General features: G+C 46.7%; 1 protein-coding gene across 1 annotated transcript in view; it reads left to right on the forward strand.

Moving 5' to 3' along the window:
* The first annotated feature begins 1,382 nt into the window (after positions 1 to 1,382).
* Positions 1,383 to 17,842, forward strand: part of LOC137363801 (probable G-protein coupled receptor 139) — an 80,937-nt gene continuing 64,477 nt past the window's right edge. The window contains exons 1-2 of the mRNA XM_068027360.1: positions 1,383 to 1,785; positions 14,621 to 15,208. Coding sequence (XP_067883461.1) covers positions 1,383 to 1,785; positions 14,621 to 15,208 — 991 coding nt within the window. The remainder of the gene's footprint in view (positions 1,786 to 14,620; positions 15,209 to 17,842) is intronic.

A 17,842-nucleotide genomic window follows, 5' to 3' on the forward strand; every position in this document is an offset into this window, starting at 1 on the left:
TTTTCTCTTTCCTATCTTTCCTGAACACCTGTTATCCAGGTATATTTAACACCCAGTCCTGCCACTCTTAGGGCCAGGTCTCTGTTATCGCCACAACATCATATTTCCAAATGGAAATCTGCGCCTGTACCTCGTCAGTCTTATTAAGCACACTCTGTATATTCACATGCATGCACATTAACCCTGATACAGACTTTATTACTTTCTCCATTACTCTGACCCCAGCTAATAATGAACAATTCCCTACTCTTGTGCTATCTATCTACCCGAGCATTCTGAACTCTTTGGCATTCCTCTCTGATACTTGCTCCTGCCTCCTACAACCCTGACAAGTTACCAGTATAACTTTCTCCAATCTGAGCTCCCTCTCAGGTTCGCATCCCCCTGACAATTTGGTTTCAACCCTCCTCAATAACACTAAAAAATCACCTTGCCAGAATATTTGTCCTCGACATGCTAAGATGCAACCCATCCATCATGCACAAGTCCCACCTGCTCCAGAAGCTGTTCTAATGTCGTAGAAATCTGACGCCCACCCTCTTACACCAATTATCCTGCCACGTGTTCAATCGCTCAAGTCTTCCACTCCTATACTCAGTTGCACGTGGGACTGGGAGGAATCCTGAGATTACTGCTTTTGAGATCCTGCTTTTTCATATCCTTCTTCGCTCCGTAAAATCTGCTTTCAGGACCTCATCCTCCCTCTTACCACATTTCATTCGCATTGTTTTTTCATATGCCCGAGTCTCTATCGTCTGAGGAATTTGAAGTTATACCCGTTATATATAAGTCTAGGCAGTGCTTCTAGTACTGACGCCTGGGCAACGCCACTCTATACTCTATGCTCTACCCTCTAGTGTCCGAACAACAAACGTTCACCGCTTCTCTCGGCATTATGTTATTCAGCTAATATCATCTCCATGCTCCCACTACCCCTTTAATCCATGAGGTTCAGAGATCCCAAATGGGTTTATTAAATGTTACTTGATTCCAAGGCTTTTTATCGTCCAAATACAAAGCATCAACCGTACAATCCTCATCAACTCTCTCCAATGCATCAGCAAAGGGCTAGACGGCCATTGGCAGACATGATTTACCATTAACATATCTGTGTTGCTTCTCATTTATAATCTCATGCTTTCTGAAAAGCACAATTTACTTGTCTCAGATTATAGACTGGAAGGATGTCCCCAACATTTCACCGAGGTTTGCCTGATAGACCTGTTATTACATGGTTTATCACATCTCTACTGTTTAAAAGAGGGTTTAACATTTGCCTCCTCCAGCCCTCGAGCACCATTTTATTGTGATTCAAGCTGTGTTTGATTGGAAGGAGTTAACTGCACCTGTCTGTTCAGTGACTGTGATTAATGTCAGCCTCCATGGACCCAAATTGTGTCACTGGAGATTTCACCTCTACTATTAATAAGGGACTCCTTTCAATGTGTTACCCCATCGTGTTAGAGCGAACATCACCTCTGGCACCAACAGAGATCAGTGTCATCAGAGGCAGGGAGCGAATACATTTGAGTCTGAGAAAAATAGATTGGAATGCTGCAACAATGGGTCAAAATCTGAGAACAATAGCTTGGAATGTTACAAGAATGGGTCATAATCTTAAAACAATAGATCGGAATGCTGCAACAACAGACAGGAGTTTCTCCTGGGAGTATGACTATCTTTCTGCATACTATGATGAGCTATCTTTAAACTGGCGGATTTTGCTCTCACTTTCGATTATTCAGTACTTTTATTACCCCATCCTGGCTATTGTTGCTGTACCTGGTAAGCTTCGCTATCCAGCTATTGAATATATAAACCATCTTCAACTGCATTACTTCTCCTGTCATTTACTTTGCCCTCCTTGTTGTTGGCATTGCTGGTAAGTATTTTCTAACTGCTCTTCTAAATTACTCTCATCTTTACTCCTGTTGGTGTCTCTGGAAAGACTCTAAATGCAGCTATGAGAACTTTAAAAGTGATTCATTATATGCGTAGATCACATTTGAGAGAATTACTCTACTTCTCATTTAAGCTTCGTATTTATTTATGTTTTTATTTACTCATTGGATGTGGGCGTCGCTGGCTAGGCAAGCATTTATCACAATTCCCAAATTGCCTATGAGTAGGTGGTTGTGAGTTGACTTGCTGCAGTTCATGTGAGGGAGGTACATCCACAGTGCTGCTGGAAAGGAATGTTTCAGGATTTTAACACAGCGACAGTGAAGCAACGGCGATAAAGCTCCAAGTCGAGATGGTGTGTGGCTTGGAGGGGAACTTGCAGGTGGTGGTGTTTCCGGCATTTGCTGCCCTTGTTCTTCTCGTTGGTAGAGGTCGTGATTTAGGAAGATGCTGCCTAAAGAGCGTTGGTGTGTTGCTGGAGTGCATCTTGTAGATGGTGCACACTGCTGCCACTGTGTGTCGGTGGTGGAGAGAGCGAATGTTTTTGGAAGGGATGTCAATCAGCAGGTTTATTGCACTGAAAAAGGCCCTTCGGCCCACCGAGTCTGTGCTGACCAACAACCACCCATTTATACTAATCAAAAGAACAACAAGAACAAAGAACAGTGCAGCAAAGGAACAGGCCATTCGGCCCTCCAAACCAGCGCCGATCTTGATGTTGGCCGAAACTAACACCTTCTGCACTTCTGGGGCCCATATCCTTGTAGTCCCTTCCTATTTATGTATTAGTCAAGATGTCTCTTAAACGTCGTTATCATATCTGCGTCCACTACATCCACTGGCAGCAAGTTCCAAGCACTCACCACCCTCTGTGTAAAAAACTTGCTTCGCACATCCCCTCTAAACTTTGCCCCTCGCACCTTAAACCTATGTCCCCGAGTAACTGACTCTTCCACCCTGGGAAAAAGCTTTTGACTATCCACCCTGTCCATGCAGCGCATAACTTAGTCAACCTCCATCATGTCGCCCCTCCACCTCCGTCGTTCCAGTGAAAACAATCCGAGTTTCTCGAACCTCACCTGCATTAGACCTTCCAAAAAGCATTACATCACACTTGTCCGGATTAATCTCCATCTGCCATTTCTCCGCCCAAGTCTCTAACCGATCTATATCCTGCTGTATCCTCTGACAATCCTCATCATTATCCTCAACTCCACCAACCTTTGTGTCGTCCGCAAACTTACTAATCAGACCAGCTACATTTCCCTCCAAATCATTGATGTATACTGCAAAGAGCAAAGGTCTCAGCACTGATTCCTGTGGAACAACACTAGTCACATCCCTCCATTCAGAAAAACACCCATCCACTGCTACCCTCTGTCTTCTATGACCGAGCCAGTTCTGTATCCATCTTGCCACCTCCCCTCTGATCCCATGTGACTTCACCTTTTGTATCAGTCGGACATGAGGGACCTTGTCAAAGCCTTTACTACAGTCCATTTAGATAACATCGACTACCCTTCCTTCATCAATCATCTTCGTCACTTCCTCAAAAAACTCAATCAAATTCGTAAGACACGACCTCCCCATCACAAAACCATGCTGTCTGTCGCTATTAATCCTACATGAATCCCATATTCTCTGTCACATCTCCACTATTCTCCTGCCGACACTAGGGGAAATTTACAAGGGCCAATTTACCTATCAACCTGCAAGGCTTTGGCAAGAAACCAGAGCACCTGGCGGAAACCCACGCAGTCACAAGGAGAACATTCAAACTCCACACAGTGCAGTACCCAGAACTGAAGCCGTGTCGCTGCAGCTGTGAGGCTGCGGTGCGAACCACTGCGCCACTGTGCCGCCCGTGTCGTTTCGTCCGGGATGTTGATGAGCTTCTTGAGTGTTGTTGGAGAATTTCTTTCCCTCCGTATCTCACCCTGACCGTTGTTTTGGGCTCCATAGAGACACTGATGCCAGTGCTGCAAAACCAGAAACTACGCAAATGTATGGGACAATCTGCCGGCCATTACCGTAATGTCCCATGTTGTGCTCCATATTGGGCTGTGGATTCTTGCAGCGTTGACACCCGTTTTTGAAGCTTGATCTCTGTGTGTCCATTGACCACCTGTGTTAGTCAGTCTCAGGTCAAAATGCGTTTGGTAGCACCAGGAACGTCCCCTCCAGCATTATTTATAAGGTCCAGGCATTCTGCATGCAGGTGAAGGGCTGATAGCATACTTCTGCTATGGAAACGTTAATGGTGGTACTGTGAATTATTTTATTGCACCGTGTGGGGCGGTGAAGGTGGGAGGAATGGGTTGTTGCCAGTTGTTGCATACACGAGGCCAGAGGATTTGGTGACTCAGTTCTGGACGAGGTATGATACAGTGCATCTGGGTCTGCAGCAGTGATCACGGAATGGAACAGAGGAATCTCTGCAAAGAAAGAAGGGGAGGAGGAGGAGTCAGTCCTACCCAGCCAGCCTTCGCCAAGAGCAAATTTTTTACCTACAACTAACCCAGGATGAGTGTGTGAGGCAACTCCAATTCAAGAAGGAGATGGTCACAGAGCTGTTGCACCTTCGACAACAGGACCTGGAGATTAGAATTAGAATTAGAATTAGAACATTACAGCGCATTACAGGCCCTTCGGCCCTCGATGTTGCGCCGACCTGTGAAACTATCTGACCTACACTATTCCATTTTCATACATATGTCTATCCAATGACCACTGAAATGACCTTAAAGATAGAGAGTCTACTACTGTTGCAGGCAGGGCGTTCCACGCCCCTACTACTCTCTGTGTAAATAAACTACCTCTAACATCTGTCCGATATCTATCTCCCCTCAACTTAAAGCTATGTCCCCTCGTGTTTACCATCACCAGCTGAGGAAAAAGACTCTCACTATCCACACTATCTAACCCTCTGATTATCTTATATGTCTCTATTAAGTCACCTCTCTCACTCCTTCTCTCCAACGAAAACAACCTCAAGTCCCTCAGCCTTTCCTCGTAAGACCTTCCCTCCAAACCAGGCAACTTCCTAGTAAATCTCCTCTGCACCCTTTCCAAAACTTCCACATCCTTCCTCTAATGCGGTGACCAGAACTGCATGCAATACTCCAGCTGCGGCCGCACCAGAGTTTTGTACAGCTGCAGCATGACCTCGTGGCTCCGAAACTCGATCCCCCTACTAATAAAAGCTAACACACCATCTGCCTTCTTAACAGCCCTATTAAACTGGGTAGCAAATTTCAGGGATTTATGTACCTGGACACCAAGATCTCTCTGCTCATCTACACTACCAAGAATCTTCCCATTAGCCCAGTACTCTGCATTCCTGTTACTCCTTCCAAAGTAAATCATCTCACACTTTTCCGCATTAAACTCTATTTGCCATCTCTCAGCCCAGCTCTGCAGCCTATCTATGTCCCTCTGTACCCTACAACATCCTTCGGCACTATCCACAACTCCACCGACCTTCGTGTCATCCGCAAATTTACTAACCCACCCTTCTACACCCTCTTCCAGGTCATTGATAAAAATAACAAACAGCAGTGGCCCTAAAACAGATCCTTGCGGAACACCACTAGTCACTGAACTGCAGGATGAACATTTGCCATCAGCGACCACCCTCTGTCTTCTTTCAGCTAGCCAATTTCTGATCCAAAGCTCTAAATCACCTTCAACCCCATACATCCGTATTTTCTGCAATAGCCTACCGTGGGGAACCTTATCAAACGCCTTACTGAAATCCATATACACCACATCCACTGCTTTACCCTCATCCACCTGTTTGGTCACCTTCTCAAAAAACTCAATAAGGTTTGTGAGGCACGACCTACCCTTCACAAAACCGTGCTGACTACCGCTAATGAACTTATTCTTTTCAAGATGATTATAAATACTGTCTCTTATAACCTTTTCCAACATTTTACCCACAACCGAAGTAAGGCTCACAGGTCTATAATTACCAGGGCTGTCTCTACTCCCCTTCTTGAACAAGGGGACAATATTTGCTATCCTCCAGTCTTCCGGCACTATTCCTGTCGACAATGACGACAAAAAGATCAAGGACAAAGGCTCTGCAATCTCCTCCCTTACTTCCCAGAGAATCCTAGGATAAATCCCATCTGGCCCATCTGGCCCAGGGGACTTATCTATTTTCACACTTTCCTAAATTGCTAACACATCCTCCTTGTGAACCTCAATCCCATCTAGCCTGGTAGTCTGAATCTCAGTATTCTCCTCGACAACATTTTCTTTCTCTACTGTAAATACTGACGAAAATGATTCATTTAACGCTTCCCCTATCTCCTCTGATTCCACACACAACTTCCCAATACTATCCTTGATTGGCCCTAATCTAACTCTCGTCATTCTTTTATTCCTGCTATACCTTTCGAAAGCCTTAGGGTTTTCCTTGATCCTATGCGCCAATAACTTCTCATGTCCTCTCCTTGCTCTTCTTAGCTCTCCCTTTAGATCCTTCCTGGCTAGCTTGCAACTCTCAAGCGCCCTAACTGAGCCTTCACGTCTCATCCGAACATAAGCCTTCTTCTTCCTCTTGAGAAGCGCTTCAACTCCTTTCATAAACCACGGCTCCCTCGCTCGACAACTTCCTCCCTGCCTGACAGGTACATACCTATCAAGGACACGCAGTCGCTGCTCTTTGAAAAAGCTCCACATTTCGATTGTGCCCATCCCCTGCAGTTTCCTTCCCCATCCGACGCATCCTAAATCTTGCCTAATCGCATCATAATTTCCTTTCCCACAGCTATAATTCTAGCCCTGCGGTATATACCTGTCCCTGCCCATCGCTAAGGTAAACCTAACCGAATTTAGTTTAGATTAGAGATACAGCACTGAAACAGGCCCTTCGGCCCACCGAGTCTGTGCCGACCATCAACCACTCATTTATACTAATCCTACACTAATCCCATATTCCTAAAACATCCCCACCTGTCCCTATATATTCCCCTACCACCTACCGATACTTGGGGCAATTTATAATGACCAATTAACCTATCAACCTGCAAGTCTTTGGCATGTGGGAGGAAACCGGAGCACTCTGAGGAAACCCACGCAGATACAGGGAGAACTTGCAAACTCCGCACAGGCAGTACCCAGAATCGACCCGGGTCGCTGGAGCTGTGAGGTTGCAGTGCTAACCACTGCGCCACTGTGCCACCCCTTGTGATCACTATCACGAAAGTGCTCACCGACATCTAAATCTAAAACCTGGCCTGATTCATTACCCAGTACCAAATCCAATGTGGCATCGCCCCTGGTTGGCCTGTCTACATACTGTGTCAGAAAACCCTCCTGCACACACTGGACAAAAACTGACCCATCTAACGTACTGGAACTGTAGTATTTCCAGTCAATATTTGGAAAGTCAAAGTCCCCCATAACAACTACCCTGTTACTCTCGCTCCTGTCGAGAATCATCTTCGCTATCCTTTCCTCTACATCTCTGGAACTATTCAGAGGTCTATAGAAGACTCCCAACAGGGTGAACTCTCCTCTCCTGTTTCTAACCTCGGCCCATACTACCTCAGTAGACGAGTCCTCAAACGTCCTTTCTGACGCTGTAATACTCTCCTTGATTAACAATGCCACACCACCGCCCCCCCTTTTACCATCTTCTCTGTTCTTACTGAAACACCTAAATCCCGGAACCTGCAACATCCATTCCTGCCCCTGCTCTACCCATGTCTCCGAAATGGCCACAACATCGAGATCCCAGGTACCAACCCATGCTGCAAGCTCACCCACCTTATTGCGGATGCCTCTGGCGTTGAAGTAGACACACTTTAAACCAAGTTCTTACTTGCCAGTGCCCTCTTGCGTCCTTGTAACCTTATCCCTGACCTCACTACTCTCAACATCCTGTACACTGGAACTACAATTTAGGTTCCCATTCCCCTGCTGAATTAGTTTAAACACCCCCGAAGAGCACTAGCAAATCTCCCCCCCCCCAGGATATTGGTACCCCTCTGGTCCAGGTGAAGACTCTCCTGTTTGTAGAGGTCCCACCTACCCCAGAAAGAGCCCCAATTATCCAGGAAACCAAAATCCTCCCTCCTACACCATCCCTGCAGCCACGTGTTCAACTCCTCTCTCTCCCTATTCCTCTCTTCGCTATCATGTGGCACGGGCAACAACCCAAAGATAACAACTCTGTTTGTTCTCGCTCTAAGCTTCCACCCTAGCTCCCTGAATTTCTGCCTTAAATCCCCATCTCTCTTCCTACCTATGTCGTTGGTGCCTATGTGTACCACGACTTGGGGCTGCTCCCCCTCCCCCTTAAGGATCCCAAAAACACGATCCGAGACATCACGAACCCTGGCACCTGGGAGGCAACACACCAACCGTGAGTCTCTCTCGTTCCCACAGAACCTCCTATCTGTTCCCCTAACTATGGAGTCCCCAATGACTAATGCTCTGCTCCTCTTCCCCCTTCCCTTCTGAGCAACAGGGACAGATTCTGTGCCAGAGACCTGTACTCCGTTGCTTACCCCTGTTAAGTCGTCCCCCGCAACAGTATCCAAAACGGTATACCTGTTGTTGAGGGAAACGGCCACAGGGGATCCCACAACTGCCTGCTGGTTCCCTCTCCTTCCCCTGACAGTAACCCATCTACCTACTTCTTTTACCTGAGGTGCGACTACCTCCCCATAACTCCTCTCAATAACCCCCTCCACCTCCCGAATGATCCGAAGTTCATCCAGCTCCAGCTCCAGTTCCCTAACGCGGTTCTTGAGGAGCTGGAGTTGGGTGAACTTCCCGCAGATGCAGTCAGCAGGGACATTCTTGGCGACCCTTACCTCCCACATTCTGCAGGAGGAACATACAACTGCCTTAACCTCCATTCCCACTATTCTTAAGTCCCAACAAATCTGCTGGAAAACCAAAAAAAAAAGTCAAAACTTGTTCGCTTAGCAATCCGACGGACAGAACTTTTTAAATAAAAAGTTTACCTTATCAACACACAAGAGTCCTTTTTTTTGGTTAGAGCAGGAGGGTGGGTGGGAGACAGGACACGTGTAGTGTCTCGGATAGAGCCACTGCCCAAATATATAGTTTTTACTTACCCAGCAGTCCCCTGGTCCTCCGAAAACAAAAGGGAATTAACTTTTAACTTACACTGAAACTGACCAGCTGCAAGTTCGCTCCGCACCTCCACTTCTGTCAAAGTTGCTGCAACCAAAACTAAAAGATGCGCACCAGGGCAAGGATGTGGCGGCCAGTTTCAGTTTCATTGAACTTCTTTGCACCCGGAGCTATGCAGGCAGGAGCTGGCAATGTATCCAATGAGTCACTGCATACAGTTCATCGATGCGTCCGGGAGACGACAGATGTCATCTATACTCGGTTAGGTGATACACTGTTTCTCCCTCTGCAGGGAGCAGCACGATGTGAGGTCCCATGGCTTTGCCAGGAGAGCGGGATTTGCAATGGTGTACGTGGCTCTGTGGAACATCATATGTCAATGGGGAAAGGTATAGGATCTGAAAGAACTCTCACACCATTACTGCACAGCCGCCATGTGACCATGCACAATATATCATTTCGGTGAATGTCCACTAATCTGGCAGTAGCCATGATCCCTTCATTCTGAAGCAGTGCATGTTCACAACGACTTCGACCCTCCAAGGAGCACCAAAATGTGGTTTTCCAGAGAATAAGGCCACCAACTCTTTCCATAGATAATGAATTCTCTCCGCCCAAACTCACACCCCTCTGTCCCCAAGCAACCAAAAATAACACAGGTTTAACGTGAAAAATGGAGCCAACAGATACATCGCAGAGCAAGCAATCGGCGTGATGAAGCACTGCTTCCAATGCATGAACCGCTCATGGGGAGCCCTGTAGTACACGGTAGAACAGGTGCACAACTTTGTGTTTTCTGCTGCACACTTCAAATCATTGCCATCGTGACAACAGGGGAATCGGGAGGCCACCTCATGAGGAGGATGAAGAGGATGTAATCTGGTTCCCATCAACACAGACAGGCTGTGAGACAGTTCCTGATAACACTCCAGTACAAATAGGGTAACTTTTATTCCACCAATGGATCCCCCATTCAGCAAGATACATCCATCTGAAACGCCCCATCACAGGAATAGAATTAACAATAGACGTAGACCATTCGGCTCCTCGATCCTGCACCACTATTCAATAAGATCAGGGAGGATCTGTTTGTGTTTCTAATTCCACAATCTCATCGACCCCGATAACCGTTGATTTCCTCACCTAACAGTAATCTATCGACCTCGCCTTGAATAATATTCAATACCCTGCCTCCAGCACCTGTACAAATAATTTTTTCTTGGGCATCGAGGTGTCTGACAAACAACCATAGAAAAATTACAGCACAGAAGGAGGCTATTCAGCTCATCGTGTCTGAGCCAGACAAAAAAATACTAGCCGCCCAAGCTATTCCCACCATCCATCAGCTGGTCCATAGCCTTGCAGGTTCCAGCACTTCAGATGCTTGTTCAGGTACCTTTTAAAAGAATTGATGCTTTCTGCCTCCATCATCGTTCCTGACAGTGAATTCCAAACATCCACCACCCTCTCAGTGAAAAGCGTTTCCTCATGTCCCCACTAATCCTGCTATAATCACCTTAAATCTGTGCCCCTGGTAACTGACTACTCCACCCGGGGAACCAGATCCTTCCTGTCTGCTCCATCTAGGCCCCTCATCATTATGTACACGTCAATTAATTAACCCCACAGCCTTCACTATTCTAAAGAAAACAAACCTATCTAATCTTTCCTCATAGCTGAAACTTTCAAGCCCTGGCAACATTCTTTTAAATCTCCTCCGTACTTCTTCCAGAGCAATTATGTCCTTTCTGCAATGTGGTGACCAGAACTGTATGCAGCACTCCAGCTGTGACTCAGCCAGTGTTTTATACTGTTGCAGCATTATATCTCTCTTTGTATTCTATCCCTGACCAATAAAGAAAAGCATTCCATGCGCCTTCTTCACCACTCCATCTACCTCTGTACCTCCACCTTCAGCGACCTGCAAGGTCTCTCACCTCTTCTAACCCTCTCAATGCCCTCCCGTTTGCTGTATTTTTTCTTGCGTTATTTGCCCTCCCCAAATGCATTACCACATATTTATCTGGGTTTAATTACATTTGCCACTTTTCTGCCCAGTCAACCAAACCACTGAAATCTTTCTGGAGTCGATCCTCTTCACTGACGACTGCACGGCCAACATTTGTGCCATCAGAAAATTTACCAATCATATTCCAAATCATTCATAAATGCTGCAAACAGCAAAGGACCCAACACTGAAGGTTCTGAAGAAGGGTCAGTGACCCGAAACGTTAACTCTGCTTCTCTTTCCACAGATGCTGCCAGACCTGCTGAGTGATTTTAGCATTTCTTGTTTTTGTTCCCAAAACTGAGCCCTGTGGAACGCCACTGGAAACAGCTTTTCATTCACAAAAACAACGTCAATGACTAGCCTTTGTTTCCTATCTCTGAGCTAATTTTGGATCCAACATGCAACAGTCACCTGCATCCCATAGGCTTTCATTTCACTGATCAGTCTGCCATGTGGGACCTTGTCAAATGTCTTACAAAAATCAATGCGATGCTTTGTGAAGAATATGTAATTTATTTCTGATTTCCTTTGAAATGCCTGTACGTTATAAACTATAAGCTTTATTTAATGAAAGAAAAAGAAGGATATCTCTTAATTAATGGCAAAAGCTTGCCTTCCTGTCTGAGCTCGCTGACACTGCCACAATCATTAGAGATCCGTTTGTCCAGCGATGGTTATGATTCCAGACCAGGTGTAGTACACGCAATGCACCATGCATGTCAACGGAACACCACCACACTTAACAGGCATTTGGGTCTCCAGCCATTTACCGTGGTTAAGTCCTGGTGTAGTACTGACTGTGGTCACGCTCCCTCAGTGACTGACCGCACTTACTTGGTGTCTGGCGATCCAACGATGGGTCTGGTCCCTGGCCTGGTATAGTACAAGAAGTAGGGGCTCCTTCCTGACTGGCTCGCCAGCCCCACCACCCTTACCTGGTGCTGGATCACCAGACAATGGCATGCTCCCAGGCCAGGTGCAGCACCGGCAGCGGCCGCATATCCCAGATTGGGTCTGGTGACCACAATGTAAAGAAATAGTAACTGTGGCTCCAGTGATGGCCTGGTCCCAGGCCTCGTTTAGTCCCATCAGTATTGCATGTTCAGTGACTGGCCCCAGTGAACCCGTCATGCTTCGCTGGGTTCCAGGTCTCCAGCAATGTTCCTGCCTCCAGGCCTGGTGTCGAATCAGCAATGGGTCCTACTCCCGCACTGATCCAGGCGCCACGCCACACCTGCTGTTTGGGACTCCAGTGAAAGGCCTGGTTCTGAGGGCTGGTGTAGCATCGTCAGTGGCTGCTGCTTGTTAGTTGCTTTTGGCATCCCTGCAACATTTCTCGGGGATTCATTTGCCCAGGTTTTCAGGGCTGCTGCAGTAATGGCAATGGCCTCTACGCCTGAACAGGCCCCAGTGACACCACCACACTTATCAGTGGCCTGGTTCTCTAGCTATGGTCCTAGTCCCAGGCTTGGTTTAGTGATTGTAGTGGCCCCAAACCAAGTTCTGAAGAAGGGTCCCTGACCTGAAACGTTAACTCTGCTTCTCTCTGTACAGATGCTGCCAGACCTGCTGAGTATTTCCAGCATTTCTTGCTTTTATGCCCCATCCCTGTATGGCCCTGGAGATGCTGCGGTACTCAACTGAAGTCTGTACATTTTTTGCTGGATCTTCTCCTCGGTCTGGTCCAACATGGCCTAGGGCCTCCTATCCCTGACTGTCACTGCTGACCCTGCATTACTTAACTGAAGTCGAGATTCCAGCCATGGTCCTGTTCACGGACCTTGTGTATTGCCAGCAGTGGCTCCCCTGCAGCCTGATGGTTCCCAGCCACATTGTTTCACTTACCTGGGTTCCGTGTCTCCAGCAATGCTTCTGGCCTAAATCCTGGTTTAGTGCTGGCAGCACCCAACCTCTACTGTTCCCAACAAATCTGTCTCATTTTTATATGGTCCATGGCTCCAGCGATGTATCAACTTTCAGGTCAGGTGTAGTACGAGCATTCGGCCATTCCCTGCCTGGACCCGGTGACCTCGTCATATTTAACTGGAGTTCAGGTCACCACGATGGCCCTGCTCCCAAGGCTAGTTCAGTACCGGTAGTGGTCCCGGTCTCCAGCGATGGTCCTGCTCCGAGGCCTGGTGCTCTAGTGGTAGAATCGACTGTATCCTGACTGACACTGGTGACCGCACCACATTACCTGGGGGCTGGACTTCAGCAGTAATCTTTTTTCCCAGTACCAGCAGTAGCCCCAACTCACTGACTGGCCCCAGTGACTCTGCTACACTCACCTGGAGTCTGACGCTCATGCGATGGTCCCAGTCGTAGGCCTGGTGTATTACCAGCAGTGGTTACCCCTCCATGATTGTTCCCGGTGACTCCACTGCACAAATCTGGGTCTGTATCCCCTACTATGGTCCTGGCCCATGGTCTGGTTTCGTACTGTCAGTGGACAACGCTCACTGGCTGACGCCAGCAACTCTGCCAGACTAAACTGTGGTCTGGAGCTCCAGCAACCCATCTGCTCCCATGTCTGATGTAGTATAGTTAGTGGCGCCGCTACCTGATATGTCGCAGTTTTGCTGGTACATTCATCTGGAGTTTGGTCTCCAGTGATGCTTCACATCCCAGGCCTGCTGTAGTACCAGCAGCTCCACTGCTCCCAGTAGCATTGCCAATAGAACTGAGCTATTAGTCCTGTGACTGTTTAACTCGTTTAAACAGGCGGGATCTCCATGATTAAATGTACCGGGACCAGGCACCAGGCAGTTAATTGCCCTAGTGCCGCTCAACTGAACTGTGGGATGGTACAAAAGACTGCGGAGGGTTTTCATTCACCTTTTTGTCCTGACATGGGGACCCTCGTTGGCTCCACTAGATTCAGCCGCTGTATCTAGCAGAAAGCCCTGTCAAAGGTATAGTAATTTACTCCATCACTGAATGTGCAAAAAATCTACAAATGTCACCAGTACTTCTTCAAACTGCTGCTGTTATTTCCAAACTGGTGTAAAGTTCATCTTCTTTATAGTTAACTGAGTGATAATTGGGATTATGTGTTTCATTGATTTTTCAGTGGACTGATTTCCAATCATTGTTTTGAAATCATTGAATTCCGCACTGCCTGTCTCAGGCGAGGGAATCTCTCTGTCAATCCAGCACTGAACGTTCTGTACAGGACTAAAGTGCAGCAGATGCTGGAAAGTTGAAATTAAAAAAAAAAGAAAGTGCTATAGATGCTGAGCACGTCTGGTAGCATCTGTGGAGGGAGACACAGACTTAATCGTTTCGGTCGCTGACCCTTTGTCAGGACTGCGAGCTCTTTGAGACAGAACAGTCTTGAAACCAGGAAGGGAAAGGCAGAATGGGGAGGATTATAATCAGCGTTGAGTTGAACTACTTCAGCATCATCCTTTTGCCTTTTAATCTCTCCTTCCTTCCAAGTTGTCACAGGTATTCTAATTGTTCCTTCAGTATCAATCAATGAATCGCTCGACACAGTAACACATTTGAAAGTCTCAGTCAGACCTCAATCAAACTGGTAACTTTGCTCACAGCCTAATAAATAATGTGTCTGTTTATTTCCCTTCCTCACAGTTAACTTGATGACGATTGTCATCCTGTCTCGAGGCAAGTGTGGTCTTTCCAAATGTGTCACTCACTATCTGGTGGCCATGGCATCAGCGGATCTACTGGTCAATATATTCGACGTGATACTGAGGCACATTCCCGTTGTTTACCATGAACAGTTTTATTTCCGGGAGTCCATCCACGTTTGCAATATCCATGCCATCCTGCTTTATGCAGCCACAGACTGTTCTGTCCGGTTCACCGTCACTTTCACCTTTGATCGATTTGTGGCCATTTGCTGCCAGAAGTTGAAAAGAAAATATTGCACCGAGAAAACGGCAGCTGTGGTTCTGGGAGCAGTGACTGTGCTGAGCTGTTTGAAGAACATTTTCTGGTATTTTATGTTAGCAGGTCAGTATATTTTGCACAACCAACCCTGGTTTTGTGCTGTAACAAAGGATGTTGTCTTCTCTCGGGTCTGGGCAACAATCGAGTTCCTCCATAACATTCTAACCCCGGGGATCTTATTTGTGGTGATTCTGCTGCTAAATGCTCTCACCATTAGACACATCTTGCTGAGCAGCAGAGGGCGCAGGAGACTTCGGGCTCACAGCAGTGCCAAGCGTCCGAGAGACCCAGAGATGGAGAGCCGATGGAAATCTATCATTTTACTGTTAGTTATCTCAGCCAATTTCATACTTTTATGGGCAATGTTAATGGTGGTTTTGATATGCACCAGAATACGGTATATGAACTTTCATTCTGGGTCTGTGGCTGGAATTCCTGGTTATGTGCAGGAAATGGCCTTCATGCTGCAGCCCCTTAGCTGCTGCTCAAACACTGTGATTTATGCCGTAACCCAGACTCAGTTCAGACAGCAGTTGAAGAAAATGCTGAAATATCCCTTTACGTGATGTTAAGTTCATTCAATGATAAGAGGGACTGTAATCACTCACCGTTTCTAAAAGATTCTCATTTTATTTCACTTTTTCAAACAGCCAGGGGCTGGGTCTGTCACAGCGGGGGCAGTTTCTGTTCACAAGGTGACAGAATAGTTGGGCAGGGATTGTTGATCATGCTAATGGGGTAGTTTGACCGGGCCTCTTCCACATGCTGTGGAGGTAGTTGAAGGGTACTGCTCCACATGTGGAAGGGGTAGTCCGCCCGGGCCTGTTCCACATGCTGACGGGGTAGTTGGTGGTTATTGCTTCGCATGCTGACAGGGGAGTTGGAAAAGGGCGCATGCTATCAGAAAAGAGCGAGTGTGGGACCAGTCATTATACGGTGACATGGCGGGGAATGGGTCTCTTTCCCATGGTGATGTTTCATGGCCGCGGGGCATGTTCTCAAATGTGAAGTGGGAATGGAGTCGGGACTGTTCTGAAAGGTGACGGGGCAGGGGGTGGGACCTGTTCCACATGGGGATGGGGCTTTGCAGCAGGTTCCTTTTCCCATGGTAATGGGAGCGTGGGGGCGAGTACTGTTCCTATGGTGACCAGAGTGGGGTCGTGGCTGTTCCCAATGGTGAAGGAAGAAGGGACTGGGGGCAGGGTCTGAGGTCCTCAGCCCTGCCCAGCTTGTTCATGTATTGGAGCAGACCGACAGCGCGAGGGGGACCCGTCAGGAGCAGACCCACCTACCAGCCGTCTCCAAAGCAACTCGGATAAAAACAATTGAAATAGAAATGATAGTGGGAATCTTCAAACTGAATTCTTCATCAGCACTTACAACACATTAGAACACTTTATAATTCTTTGTAACACTTTTCAATACTTTATAACGCATTATGACATGCTCTAACATTTTATAACACTTTGTTAGCCTTTATAATCCTTTACCATCCTTAAAAATTGTTTATAATCCTTTATCGCCCTTCAGACACTTCTTTGCACATGGTAACCCTTTATGACACCTTATAATCCTTCATAAATAGTTATAGCACAGTATAACACTTTATAGTAGCTAACATCTTTATAAAGCATGGTTATACTTCAGAATCTTTAGAAGCTTTTCCAATCTTTCAAATCGTTTATAATCCTTTAGAATTCCTCAAAATTCTTTAGCTTCCTTTATAATCCCTTCCAATACGTTTTAATCATTTATGGCCCTTAATAACCTTCATAACAATTGATAGCAATTTATAAACCTTTGCAGCTCTTTGGCCTCTACTGAGTGTTGCAGGAGGGCACAGAGTGTAAAGAAGGGTATTTGGTAAGTGAGTATTTTTAAGGCTTTAAAGTCTAGTATTTATTGTGTTTACATTTGACAATTAATTGAAATTACTGTTTAAGTTCAGAGGCAAGTGAGGTTTCTTACAATTTTAAACAGGGATGTGCAAGCTCTCTAAGAGAACCTGTAGCTCGTTAATTACGTAGCTAGCTTAAACTGCTTTCTGAGCTCCAGCAAAGCTGACAGATCATTGTTTTCAGAGAGTGTAAATTCAGTGGATTCTCAGAGCTGTGCGTTTGCAATGAGTGCTGCTGGAGGGCACAGAGCATGAAGAGGGAATTTCCTCAGTGATGGAGTTCGGTTATGGGGGGGGGACTACAAAGTAATTAAAAGGAAATAAATGTTAGAAATTAACAATAACGATGACAAGACAAGTGATATGTCACGTCTGCAGTATGTGGGACATCCATGGCAACCCCGTCTGTAGGTAGTGTCTGCTGCGTGAGGAGCTAAGGCTCAAAGTCATTGAGCTGGCGGCCGAGCTGCAGATACTTCGATGTATTAGTGAAGGGAATAGTTACCTGGACACTTCGTTCCAGAAGGCAGTCCCTGAGGATAGGGTCACTTGTCTTGGTCAGTGATCAAGGACAGGAGACTGTGACTGCGAGTCAGACGGGGAAGGGGGTCAAGAATAGGTGGCACAGTGGCGTAGTGGTTGGCACTGCAGCCTCACAGCTCCAGCGACCCGGGTTCAATTCTGGGTACTGCCTGTGTGGAGTTTGCAAGTTCTCCCTGTGTCTGTGTGGGTTTCCTCCGTGTGCTCCGGTTTCCTCCCACATGCCAAAGACTTGCAGGTTAATCGGTAAATTGGCCATTATAAATTGTCCCTCGCATAGGTAGGTGGTAGAGAAATATAGGGACAGGTGGGGATGTGGTAGGAATATGGGATTAGTGTAGGATTAGTATAAATGGGTGGTTGATGGTCGGCACAGACTCGGTGGGCCGAAAAGCCTATTTCAGTGCTGTATCTCTGAATTAAAATAAATAAATATAGCAGACTGAGCATGGCACCATGGAACA

This window comes from Heterodontus francisci, unplaced genomic scaffold (assembly GCF_036365525.1).
Source record: "Heterodontus francisci isolate sHetFra1 unplaced genomic scaffold, sHetFra1.hap1 HAP1_SCAFFOLD_92, whole genome shotgun sequence".
Classification (NCBI taxonomy): Eukaryota; Metazoa; Chordata; class Chondrichthyes; order Heterodontiformes; family Heterodontidae; genus Heterodontus; species Heterodontus francisci.